Source organism: Scylla paramamosain, chromosome 2 (assembly GCF_035594125.1).
Source record: "Scylla paramamosain isolate STU-SP2022 chromosome 2, ASM3559412v1, whole genome shotgun sequence".
Taxonomy (NCBI): domain Eukaryota; kingdom Metazoa; phylum Arthropoda; class Malacostraca; order Decapoda; family Portunidae; genus Scylla; species Scylla paramamosain.
The window spans coordinates 12,880,088-12,893,003 of record NC_087152.1 but is presented as its reverse complement, the minus strand read 5'-3'; the positions used below and the strand labels follow the sequence as shown (position 1 = coordinate 12,893,003).

Below are 12,916 nucleotides of genomic sequence, written 5' to 3'. Positions count from 1 at the left end.
CACCACCCCACCACAACTCAGAACTTCCACCTAACAATATTCCAGTAACCAAAATGTTAAGGATATTTTATATATGTATAAAATAAAACTGTACCTGATCAAACTAGCCTTCTTACTGTAGGACCCTTTAAAATAAATAATAAATAATAAAAAATTATGGATATTGCTAAATTTGCCAACTTCATTCATCACAATGCCCTCAAAGTAACAACGTCTACACAATTAAACAATTAAGGGATAACATCTGAAAAACTGAAGGACTGAAGGATGCTGTTCAGTGAAATCATGTTGATTCTGTTAGGTTAATAGTTGCACCACGAGTCAAGAGAGGCAACGCTCCACCTTAAGGAATGAGAAAAACTTGTCAGTAATAAGGTCAGGGAAATGGAGTTAGTAAAACCCAACTACCACAATGCAGGGCAAGGCAGGGCAGTCATCAGGATGTGTGCTGGACAACACAGTCATTAGTAGGTTGAGATCCAAACCTGAACTAACCACAGCCTATTTGTAGAGCACTAACTACAAATTAACCGATTCATGCTGTACAGGCAATATAGGCTGTCACGTGGGACCAGCATGAAATCTGAGCTGGAGTCATACTGAGCCATTACTTGTAGATGAAAGGTTGTAGGAACATTGAATATCATGATAAAATAACTAGCAGACAAATTATTATGTATTCTGAAATAAACAACATCTCACTCCATTGAAATTCTGTTTATCACAATGATTTCAAATACGGAGGAAAATGCATAATTAATACGGCTGAACTAAAAACGTGGCCCTGATGTAATGGCAAAACCAGAGGCTAACATCACCTCACATCCAGGATACGCGGAGGAAAACACAGTAGTATACGTATAATGATCATTATGTCCTCAACCAGATCAGCAACACACAAGACATACCTGTGTAGTGATCCCTCGCCAGGTGCGAGTGTTCGTGCCCGCCAGTGCTGCCACACCACTCCTTGTGACACACACTTCTTATTAAAACAAAGGTACACAACACTATATCGCGTACGATTCGTAGTTAGAGTCTAGTTAAAGCAAATAATTAAACAAGACACGCGGTATGAGGAGAAGCACACTCTTGTACACTCGACATGTGCATATGGAGGGTTGACAAGGGGTCATGGATGGAAAGATTTACTAAAGTATTTTGGTATTCTACAAGTATATTCCAAAAATAACGTTACATAAAAAATGAAATATTTTTAACAATATATCTATATAGTTTTTTGTATAAATTGGAATTAATGGAACGTTTAATTTATAGGCGATGTATGAACCAGTTTTGCTTCTGAGGTGTTTACTAATATAAATGTCAAACGGAAAACTTTACCTTTTCCATACTACTTTTCTTGCCATCATTGGCATTATTTATATTTGTTTTTATCCTCTTTCTCCCTCTTAATTATATCATGCGTTGTAGCCAATCAGAGAGCGGCTGCCATTCTCACACAGCCAGCAGCCAATGAAGGACGCGAATCCTTAGTGTCAACGTGTTCTTCGTGGCTAGCGAGCAGAAGCCTGCTTATTTGTCCCGTGATTTTCCTTATCTTCTCTCAGTTTCGCGTTAACATGCGATTCACTGATAGTGACAAAGTAGAAGAGGAGTTGAAACTCATTGCTAAGTGAGAACAGTGAAAAGAGAGAGAAAAGGTAAGAAAATTGAGGAAATGAGAGGCGAACTGGGAATATTTAGTGTAACAGTGTGCCAAGCACTTAGTGAGTGCCTCTGTGACTTAAGTTATAGGATATTTTCTTATAAATATTCACCATAGTGACAGAGTGAAGAAATTTGAACCCTCCCTCGAAAATACCCATCCTGATTACAACTTAGGACATGACAGGACGAGAGAATTCAGGAATACCTAACAAGCTGCCTTCACATCCACCAGTCAACCAAGGCCCGCCCGCGACCCCGCCCCTCCCGCCGCCGCCCGCCATCATGTAAGTGTTACCACGTTCAGCTGCAAGTAATTATAAGTTGTACGGAGTCACGCCGCGCCTTTGAAGACACAGTTGATGTCTGTGTGTTAATCCAGGCCCGTAATTGCCAAGTGTAGAGCATGAGGTGATGATGCTTGTTATTCTGTAACCCGTCATTACTTAATTGGGTGATTATCCACCTGGAGTCCAGAAGGGTAAGAGGCGTCTCGTGTTTCCTATTATGACTATAGTACATGGTGCAACTCTCCCAAACTTTGTCAACCTTTTATAATAATCTAAAGCGATCTGTGGAAGTCTAGAAGAAAATAACGAGTAGTAATATAATTGCAGGAAAAGACTTTCAATAATTACCCTTTCTCTTTTTGGCCACGTAGTTTAATGTGAATGCTGGTCAACTCTGTACGTTGTCAATTCGCCCCATTGTCAATTCGGCCCATTGTCAACTAGACGCATTGCCAACTCGGCCCATGACCAAGTCGAACCACTGCATACCAACTTGGCCCATTGTGTATTCAACACAAACACCTGCTAGAAATTACAATATAAATTCAATCTATTCCCTTCAAGCTCACAATGCATATTCACACGGTACAGTAAGCTGCAGTCTGTTTCTATAAGCAAAAGTAATAAAAACAAATGTACTAAAATATGAAATCACATGGCTATAAACAACACCTACTTTTAATAAAGTTTACACTGCAATATGACAGAAACATCCCCTCAGTAAACTTCTTGCAGACCTCTCACCCGCATTGTACTCCTCCCAGACCTTAACAAGTTGACCATGGTGTGTTGTGTGTTTGATACACTGCGTAAATATGCACAACAGGGGCTTATTAGCAATCTGTAAAATACTTATATATTAAGATAGTATAATTAATGCGTCTGTAAAAGTTTTCCAGTTTTATAGTGAAGTCACGAATCAGGTGTCTGCCAGAGCCTAAGTCCACAAATTGTGTGTTCCATTTCATATTTACTGGTTTATTTAGGTTTAGTTAGGTTTATTTACAAGAGCAAGATCATGGCGGCCATCACAGCAACAAGAACAGCAACAATAATAGATAGCTCCCTATTTATTTTTGGTGGTAAAAGGTGGTATTTGGCTCTCTTTTAGCTTTCCCTACCCAAAAACCCCGCTTTCCCACCAGGTCCTCAGCAATGTAGGGGTAGGAGCCGAAAAAAAAAATAAATAAATAAAAAAATTTATATATATATATATATATATATATATATATATATATATATATATATATATATATATATATATATATATATATATATATATATATGGGCGCGCGACCCAGTGCTTACCAGATTTTGTTAGATTTTTTTCGGATTACCATATCTCGTCTATTTTTGGCCTCCCGCACCCAAAAACCCGACTTTCCCGCCAGGTCCCCAAGCTTGTTGGAGATAGGGAGTGAGATATAGATGAAAGAGGTGAAGGCCCTGTTTTGCATTATTATCGGTATGCTGTTTTCTTAGCGTCTTCCCATCTGAGAGGAGACGCACTTGCAAAGTTACTACTCGTAGCTTGGCCTCGTCAATAAGCAGGACGAGCTGGCAATGGGCCGAGTTGGACACACACACACCGTTTAATGTCTATACTGACTAAAATGGCATGTAAACTCAGCCGGCCTATTCTGTAGTCACAGTCGCGGCACACGCGCTGCATCACGCCAGAGATGTGGAGTTCCGATAGCGCGGCATTTAACGCAATGGCCATCTGGTGACTGCTTCATCTAATTGCGAGGTTTATTATGCTGTCCCAGTTGTAATTGTCTACGTACGCTACTCCTTTCCAGTCTGATATTTCACCTGTTTTCATGAAGACTTCCACGGAAATCCCTAGATATTATTTTAATGTTACGCGTAGAGATGGCGAGGACGAGGAAGAGCCTAAATAATATGCAAAAACTGCCAGTCTGGTGTGGCTGCGCTGCAGGTGTCAACAAGGCAGGGCTGTTGCAACGTTATGGTGAGAGACATCACCAAACTAAGTCTAACGCCACTTTATGAACACGTAACCTGCACCGTGACGTAAGTGCCAGGACACCTCATCGCTCAGGCCATGTGTTTATTAGGCAGCGTTACATCTGGTGAAGCGTCCCCCACTACGGCGGTAGGCGCACCACTGCCTTTGTTGACGGCTGCCGTTCAGCTCCACCACACTGGCAATTTTTCTCTCTTTATCCTCCTTTAGTGGCTGAGAGTACCAGATTACCTTGCTGTTAGATTTAGTTTGGGGACGTCCCTCACCATTACGCTACGCCCAGCCCTGCGCAGTGACAGCTGCCGCGTCCCTTCCCGAGACTGTCAGCTACTTTACTCGACGAACAATCATCGTATTTATCAGTATGATTTTTCCACCCGATTTTACACGAGTTTTAAATGTATGTAGAGGTTTATGTAGAAGAATAATAAGGCTTGGCCATGATACTGTAGATGGCAACACCGAAGTAGGTATCCGGACGCCGGCAAAGGCCGTATAAAGGGAAAGACTGGAAAGGTCTATTCTAGCTGCGGAAAGGCTAACTGGTTATTTTAGTTCTTCCGTCCACTTCATGAGAGCATCAGCGTTGACTGGACTGTTTATATAATAGAATCCGTGAAGGCGACCATGATCGATGGAAGATACCTGCGTCTGTGGCGCAAGAAGGAAAACACTCATCCCCAGCCTTACACCATCGTCTTCCAAAGCCTAATGAAAGGTAAGGATGCTGGCATCGCATTCAGAGAAGTAAATGATAAGCCATAGATAGAAATATCTCTTGTAGAGCCTTTAATGGTAAGATGAAGAGATCCTTTTGAACGTTGAGCTACATACAGTGGATACACAGGGCCTGTGTTGGCACAGAGATGAGAGGTCACATGTTGAACTTGAGGTAAAAAAAAAAAAAAAACGATAGAGATCGGTAAACATATCATATTATTAAGTTAGAGATAGGAAGATTCCTCATGTATTAGAGGCAAAAGTAAAGACAAGCATCTGTTGAGAACGAGAAATTTTAAAAGTAATTCAGATAGTGGAGTGTTACGTAACATTATCCTTATTGATACGTATCGTCACAGATGTCAAAAAATGATAACGTGCTATAGATCCCATCCTCACCGGGCAGAAAATCAGCAAGGTTACATGAAAGCTAGAGTCTGCAATCACCATTTATCTGCAACCACCATTTCTCATCATTAAGTTATCAGCATCCAGCAAGACTGATGCACCATACATATCCAGACCAAGGTATGTCAGACTTGCTGTTTTCTTTGTTTATAATCGCAATTTCTCCTGTCTTTAAGAAATGTTGTCCTTATTAACACGTGTGTGGCTTTCGTTGCATTGCTTTAGGCCTTTATCATAAATACATGCCCTCCTTTAACTGGTTTCCTCTCTATACATTTTGAAAATGTTAAATATTTACAAGTATCTGTATTTTTATTTATATGAAACTTTTAAATTGTACGTTGAATATTTCCAAAGTAAGACAGAAAAGACTGAATACCGGCGGGATCAGTGACCTCAGGCTGAATTTTCTATTCACTGGATATATGGCGCTCTAAACGCAGCACTCGAACACTGTGTGGAATCTCTTTGGCTATGCTTATTTCTTATGATGGATAAGATTTTCCGTCTTTCTTTTATATGGTCTTTGGGTTCGATCACCCAAGCGGCAACTCGCCTGACCTGAATACTTTCACAGGAGCCTCCACCTGCTTTTTAGAGCGGCCATCCCCTCCTCGCTACCTACCATTGCCATACCAATACATACCAGCATGGAAACTTCTTTATATATTAGCATATATCAAACTTGCAAATCTTCTTATGCGACACTGCAATACTGATGGCAACACTAGGATTGTTGTAAGAGGATACTGCAAGAAAGAATTTTGTGGACATTATAGCAACACTAGGATGGTTGTAAGAGGATACTGCAAGAAAGAATTTTGTGGACATTATAGCAGCCACGTGGATCCCGTAATGACTTCGCAATTATAATGTAATGTCTTCACAGTACATCTTAGTGTCGAGTGTACTTCATTGGAAACGGGAGGATTAATATTCTGAGTATCTGTTCTATATAAATGAATGATATAGTTTCCCTGACCATTATAACACATATCGCTACTTGTCCAGTTTAATTAAGCTTTGTGGGGATGAGAAGAAGAATATTTATAGCTTAATATTTACCTTAGTTTAATTCAGGTGAAGTCTGTTGAGTGTTCTTCTGAATCCTGACCACGCTCACGTAGCCAAGAGTCAGATGTCGCAGAGTCACCGCTCCAGCTGCTTCCCTCGTTAGTAAAGTAAGTGTTACCATGAGAGAAAGCAAGAAGGCGCGGAGAGATTCTGTATAATTTCCCAGAACGTCTTTCATAATAACCTATCGTGCTGACGGGATAAGATTCTGTTACTCTCTTTTCCCGGCATCAGCAGCGCGCGGTTTCCTACGTAACGTGAAAGTTGTAATCAGAGCGTTCCGAGTGATTTCGGCTGTTGCTGGTGGAAGAGTTAGTACTAGGAAAGTCAATCAGGAAGTGCGATTTTACTCTTTATCTGTGTAATGTTGTTATAAGAGGTGTGCGTAACTTTCCCTTTGGTGGCGTTCTCTCATGGCGCTATATGACCCTGTTGTCGCGGCGCATTAATCCTTTTCAATCAACCAGTCTTTGTTTTTTGTTGCTCTGTTGTTCCCCGCTTCATGACATCTCTACCTGTATATTATGAGGCGAAATGAGACAAGCCGAGAGAGAGAGAGAGAGAGAGAGAGAGAGAGAGAGAGAGAGAGAGAGAGAGAGAGAGAGAGAATTGGGAAGAAAGAATCATAAGAGAAAGGAAGATAGGTCGGAGAATGAGAGGGAGAAGAGAGGAGAAAAGGAGAACTCGCACGAGAGAGATAAAAAAAAAGAGGAGAATTAGGAGGGAGAACGAAAACGAAAAAGAGAAGGATAAGAGAACGAGGAGGAGGAGGAGGAGAGTTGACAGAGAGAACCAGAGAGGAATAGGAGGAGGAGGAGGAGGAGGAGGAGGAGGAGGAGGATAAGCCATTCATGATCCTCTACAAACACGAAGGATGCTCGCCAATCGCTTTACATTTGCAGCGGGATGTGTCAGTTTGGTTTCGGATCACCGGGGGAAGGTCATGTTTAGCGGTCCAAGGTTATTGCATCACATCACGTTAGGGGAAGTGCACGTCCGCCCACCGCTGTATGTAATTTGTCCCTGTGTTACACCGCCGGGAATGAGGGTGAAGACACTTGAACGGTTGAGGATGTGGAGAGTAGAGGTGGTTGAAGGGGTGGGTTACGTGCAAGAATAACAAGAATTAGTACCTTAAATATCAGGAACTATGTTATTACTTTTAAGGCAGTCGAGTGTTCCTTGCGTGTAAGGATGCAATGAACTACTTAAGAATGGTACTGCAAATTGTATTGTTTAAGACAGTCTAGTGTTGGTTAACTGTCAGAATATCAAGAATTATTTCAGAATGATTCTGTACAATGAATCATTACATTTGATATCGTGTTCTTTCACTCTAAGAAAAACCAGAATTACTTTACATTAATGCCATAAACTTTATTGTTACGTTTAAGACAAGCGAATGTTGCTTTACAATGAAGATAGCAAGAATTACTAAAGAATTTTTTTTCCAGCAAAAATTCAGAATTTATGATAATAGTAAAAAGGTTTCATTACACTAAAGGCAGTGGAGTGTTGCTTCCACTTAATGGCGTGTGTACTCAAACGTTAACATTAGTGGCGGAAAAACACCTGACCAATCATCGCTGTGACTTTTGCAAATAGTCCCGATGAGAGAGCAAAGCGTATGGGCCACTGAGTAACGAGAATTAAGTATGCTTTAGAACGACATCCTTATGAAAGTTTATATCCAGATCAAGACGGAGGGGTGCATCTTTCGTATAAAATACCATATTAAGAATTACTTTACAACAGTCACGAAAAGTACATATGATGAGATGAAATGTATAGGCACAGTTTTTTTTTTTTTTATACACGTACAATGATGCACTTAGTATCTAGAAAAGTATACGTCACCAGACAGCTAAGGGTGAAGGGATTACATTGATACAGTTCATATTGATGTACGTAATTATTTAAGGTTGATAGAAGCAAGTATCAGGGATCTGCCATATCAGTAGATGGCAATGAAGATAAGGAAGTAACTAGAAGGATGCAAGCGAGATGGAGGAGCTGGAGGGATGTATCAGGGGTGTTGTGTGACAGAAAAATGGCAGTGAAATTAAAGGGAAAGATTAAAAAAACTGTGTTGAGACCAGCGATGACGTGTGGAGCACAGGCATTACCTGTGAAGAAAGTAAATGAGAAGAGGATGGAAGTAACAGAAATGAGGATGTTGCTTTGGATGTGTGGGGTGGCGAGGGAGGACAGATTCAACAATACAAGGATCAGAGGAACAGTGAAGGTGGGAGAGATTTCGAAGAAGACACAGGAAGCAAGGCTTAGATGGTACGGGCACGTAATGAGAAGGGATGGAGCAAGTGACGAGAGGAGAGGCGTGGATGTGGAAGTGCAAGGAAGGAGGAGGAGAGGAAGACCCAAGATTAGATGGAAAGATTGCATACGGGATGACATGAGGGAGAAGGGACCAGATACCGCCATGGCAGGTGACAGAGGAAATTGCAGGCAGCTCATCAGATGGGCTAATAAGCTGACGACGACGAAGGGAAGATAGAAGCAAGTATATATTACATGATCAAACATAAACATACATCACTTTTGTGTGTAAGGAGTGTGCTATATCTACCTTTCGTAACTAGCAAGTATAAAACATAAATAGTGTGTTATATCCGAGTTATAATCTAATTACATTCAATATCTTCACGAATTATGATATTTTAAAGAACGAAATAAAAACGTACCTTCACCTTGTTGTGTGGCGTTCTAGTGAAAAAGAAAATATAGTCAGCCAGCCAGCCACGTGTGGGGATGATGATGATGATGCCTTGAGAATAACATTGTTACGCTTCTTTTTGACGTGGAGTTGCTGCACGCACGCCGCCAAGGATCAAGACAGGGGGAGGACCAAAGGGATGCAGATGAAGCCTTCTAAATTCCTACCTTAGCATTGAGTTATTCAGGTGAACGTTAAGGGGAGTCAACGCAGCGGCCTCCTCCTCCTCCTCCTCCTCCTCCTCCTCCTCCCCCTCCTCCTCCTCCTCCTCCTCCTCCTCCTCCTCCTCCTCCTCCTCCCCCCCGCAGCGAGACGAGTGACTACGTAAACAGGCATGCATCCTGAGAGCTCGTTACATTGTTTGTTTACCCAGGTGTTTGTGTTTACCTGTTTGTTTTTTTTTTTTTTCGGGATTGAGTTAAGCTCGCAATATTTTTTGAGGGAATAAGGGATGACAGTGAATTTTTTGTTTTATTTTATTTACTTTACTTGTTAGTTAAGTGGTTATTTGTTTAGTTATTTAATTATTTATGTGTTTTCCTGTTTGTATTTTTTTTATGATTGTCAACCTTGTGATGTTTTTTTTTTTTTTTTTGTGTGTGTGTGTGTGGTAAGGGATGACAGCGATTTTATTTACTTATTTATTCTTTTTATTTTAGTTTTGTCCTTTGCATCACCTGTGTAAAAAAAAAAAAAAATATCGCCCCTTTAAGATCAATGTATCGTCTTTTCTCGATATTTATTTATGCATTTTGTTTGCACTCACCACTTCCTCCAGCAATGCACTCCTCTGATCCATTGCTCCGTGTGGAAGAGTTGCACTTCACATTCTAATTCCCTCTTCTCTTGTTTGATTCCTTTACTCGGAACGTTGCTTTTCACCTAGTGCTGTGTGTGTGTGTGTGTGTGTGTGTGTGTGTGCGCGCCCTTAGCTTCCACCCCTCCTTCTGTAAATGACTTCTGTATCAGGTGAAGGTAAAGGTGTTATTAATGATGATGATGATGATGACGACGACGGAAGCATTGTGTGGACTGGCGAGACATCAAGTAGTCTGTGTGATGTGCAGTACTGTCAGGGCTCGTGCATCTTCTCTTTTGTCACTAATACAACGCTGAGGAATTATGGGTGCCTTGCCTTCAGGTGAAATTTGTCATGGCGGAGCGTTGTAAGTTGGTGACTGTGAGTATGATATAAGCAGTGATGAATCATATGGCAGGGTTCAGGTGCTTGATTAGTAGAGGTGTAAAGCTAATGATGACGTGTGGACTAATGTGAAGTTGAATTATTTGCCTATAAGTACTCTGAAAGCCGTGCAGGTACAACGTCTGACTTGGCATTAAAAGGCTGACGATGACTAAGGATAGGAATGTGAGATGGTTACTCATAGAAAAGCAAAGATCATGGATAGATAAATTCGGACTTACTAGTTCTATATTTTTATGCATTTTTTTTTTTTTTTTTGTAAGATCTGTTTTACGGTTATACGTTTCATAATGTAAAATTATATAGAACTCATGTAATTGTTCAGATTATAGGCCAAGTAACTGAACTAATTATACCCATTAAAGTTAGGTTGAGGAGTACCAAAACATCTGTAGAACTAAACTGGCCAACTTTTTCTAATCCTTTAATGTTCATCCTTTCCTTAACTTAGTGGGGATGGCAAGTTGAATTTTTTTTTTTTTATTAGGGTCATTCACCTGTATAAAAACAACAACAACAACAACAACAACAACAATATAACGTGAACAAGTGCAGTGCGCAATTGTGAGCGTTTCGTAAGCCAGGCAGCGTCACCCCTCTTGGGCCACCCCTCAGGAGCACAGTGGCCAGGTCCTTTCTCTGCCGCCTTTACGTTCCCTGTCACAGCTGACCAGTACACATTCCAAGGCCGGCTGAACCTGGGAGCAGCTTGTCGTCCTAGAAAAAAATTTGGCCGAGAGCAGGATTCGAACCCGAGACTTCTTGCACTTTCGTCAGACGCGGTAAAAAAAGCTAAATAAATATAAAAACATACATTCTTCCCTTTCATCTATCCTCTAATTCTACTCCTATGTCCTCTGGCACTGATATCATCCCTTGGTTATATTCCAGATACAGCCCAACGTTTCCAGCCCTCCCGCCCTCCTTGTGTTCTCTGTAATATTCAGATCTCCTTTGTACCTTCTACGTAATAAGAACACTCAGGACTGCAGAGGTGTAGGGAGTGTAAACCCCGTCACTTGATAACATTATATTAGTCCTCCTACTCTTCTTAAACAAAATAACTGTTGACTTCACGTTCTTAAAAATCAAATTCACTTGCGTATACTCACAGGACGGAAAGACGGGAAACACACACACACACACACACACACACACACACACACACACACACACACACACACACACACACACACACACACACACACACACGTATTTCCTCGCAGTTTTCATCCCCTCGCAGTATGACGACGCTTCTCTTGCATTTTCCTCATACACTTGGTCATGCTTCGCTTCATCTAGTTAAGGCTTGTGTCTCCTTGCTTAGGAGAGGGAGCAGGAGGAAGTGGAAGAGGAATAGGAAAAGTTGGAGGAGCAGGCAGTGGAGGAATGCTGTAATAGGGAGAGGAGAAGGTGGAGGAGGAGGAGGTGGAGGAGAGAAGTCAGACAGGGAAGGAGAGCTGTAAATAATGGAAGTGGAGGAAGAAGAGGAGGAGGAGGAGGAGGAGGAAAAGAGAAAGGAAGAGCGAAAGAGAGGAAGGGAGAGGGGAGGAGGAGGAGGAAGAGGAGTAGGAAACTCAAACAGTCAAACAGAGAATGATAGATTCAAAGAGCGGTGGAGGAGAAGGAATAAGAGAAGAAAGAGAAGGAAAAAGAAAAGATCGAAGGAAGGAAAGATAAAGGAAGATGAGAACGAAACGTAGGAGGAGAAAGCGAGAAATGGACAGGAGGAAGACAGGAGGAGGTCAAGAAGAAAAAAGAAAATGAAGACAGATTAGAAACAAAAAAAAATATATTAGACGAGGTAGGAGAGATAGAAAAGGAAAAATCGAATACAGTAAAATTATCACTAGCCAGGAATCTCACAGACCAAGAAGCGCCAAGAAAAATTCAATATAAAACAGTCAGAAGTAGCCAAGTATCTCCCATCTGAGAATTGTGTCACAGTGCGCTCCTGACGGCACGGCGCGACACTCTCCTTCCTGGAAACACAGAAGGCCGTGGCATACAGTACATCCTGGACTCCCAGAAATAGGTCGCCTCTGGGAAGGAACGCCCACCTAGTCTCTCTCTCTCTCTCTCTCTCTCTCTCTCTCTCTCTCTCTCTCTCTCTCTCTCTCTCTCTCTCTCTCTCTCTCTCTCTCTCTCTCTCTCTCTCTCTCTCTCTCTCTCTCTCTCTCTCTCTCTCTCTCTCTCTCTTCTTTTATTGTGGGAATTGCGTCGTGGTTCAAAGTATAAAGGATGACTTGAAGTTGAGGAATATATGAATAAAAGTAAGGTGTGATGGTACGCTTGTTGCCGCTATTGTTACTGCTGCTGCTGCTGTGGTTATGACTACTACTACTATTGCTGCTACTGCTATTACTACTACTACTACTACTACTACTACTACTACTACTACTACTACTACTACTACTACTACTACCTCTGCTTTTTCGTTGTTGCTAATGACACTACTACAACTTTTCCTTTTTTCTCCTCTACTCCTCCGCCTCCTCCTCCTCCTCCTACATAAGAATAAATAGAATAAGGGTGAAAAGTTAAGACAATTACAACATAAACTCGCCGTAAGTCGTGTTGTATGTAAGTTTAATTCGCTAACGACCAACACGCTGATGTCTTTTGGTTTAGGAAAGGAAAGTTGCTTCATAATTATATTACAGAGAGAGAGAGAGAGAGAGAGAGAGAGAGAGAGAGGAGAGAGAGAGAGAGAGAGAGAGAGAGAGAGAGAGAGAGAGGCGGAGGTTAATTAGTATTTCCCCACTTCGAACAATCTCTCTCTCTCTCTCTCTCTCTCTCTCTCTCTCTCTCTCTCCACCCATACTTGC

At 41.5% G+C, this 12,916-nt stretch overlaps 3 protein-coding genes across 14 annotated transcripts in view; 2 read left to right on the top strand and 1 right to left on the bottom strand.

The window, feature by feature from the left end:
- The first annotated feature begins 1,471 nt into the window (after nt 1-1,471).
- LOC135110297 (organic cation transporter-like protein) overlaps nt 1,472-12,916 on the top strand; it is a 169,089-nt gene continuing 157,644 nt past the window's right edge. For 9 of the 12 annotated variants that reach the window (XM_064022494.1, XM_064022603.1, XM_064022580.1 and 6 more), the window contains exon 1: nt 1,472-1,955. The gene's annotated coding sequence lies outside the window, so the exon portion shown is untranslated. The remainder of the gene's footprint in view (nt 1,956-12,916) is intronic. The other 3 variants (XM_064022523.1, XM_064022514.1, XM_064022504.1) reach the window with 3 other exon arrangements.
- LOC135106914 (uncharacterized) lies at nt 4,576-10,029 on the top strand. Its single transcript, XM_064016351.1, has 4 exons — nt 4,576-4,666; nt 4,749-4,840; nt 8,072-8,597; nt 9,854-10,029. Exons 1-4 carry the CDS (start codon nt 4,576-4,578, stop codon nt 10,027-10,029), a joined length of 885 nt encoding a protein of 294 aa, XP_063872421.1.
- LOC135106910 (swi5-dependent recombination DNA repair protein 1 homolog) overlaps nt 11,993-12,916 on the bottom strand; it is a 36,287-nt gene continuing 35,363 nt past the window's right edge. The window contains exon 7 of the mRNA XM_064016337.1: nt 11,993-12,070. Within this exon, the coding sequence (XP_063872407.1) occupies nt 11,993-12,070 (78 nt within the window). The remainder of the gene's footprint in view (nt 12,071-12,916) is intronic.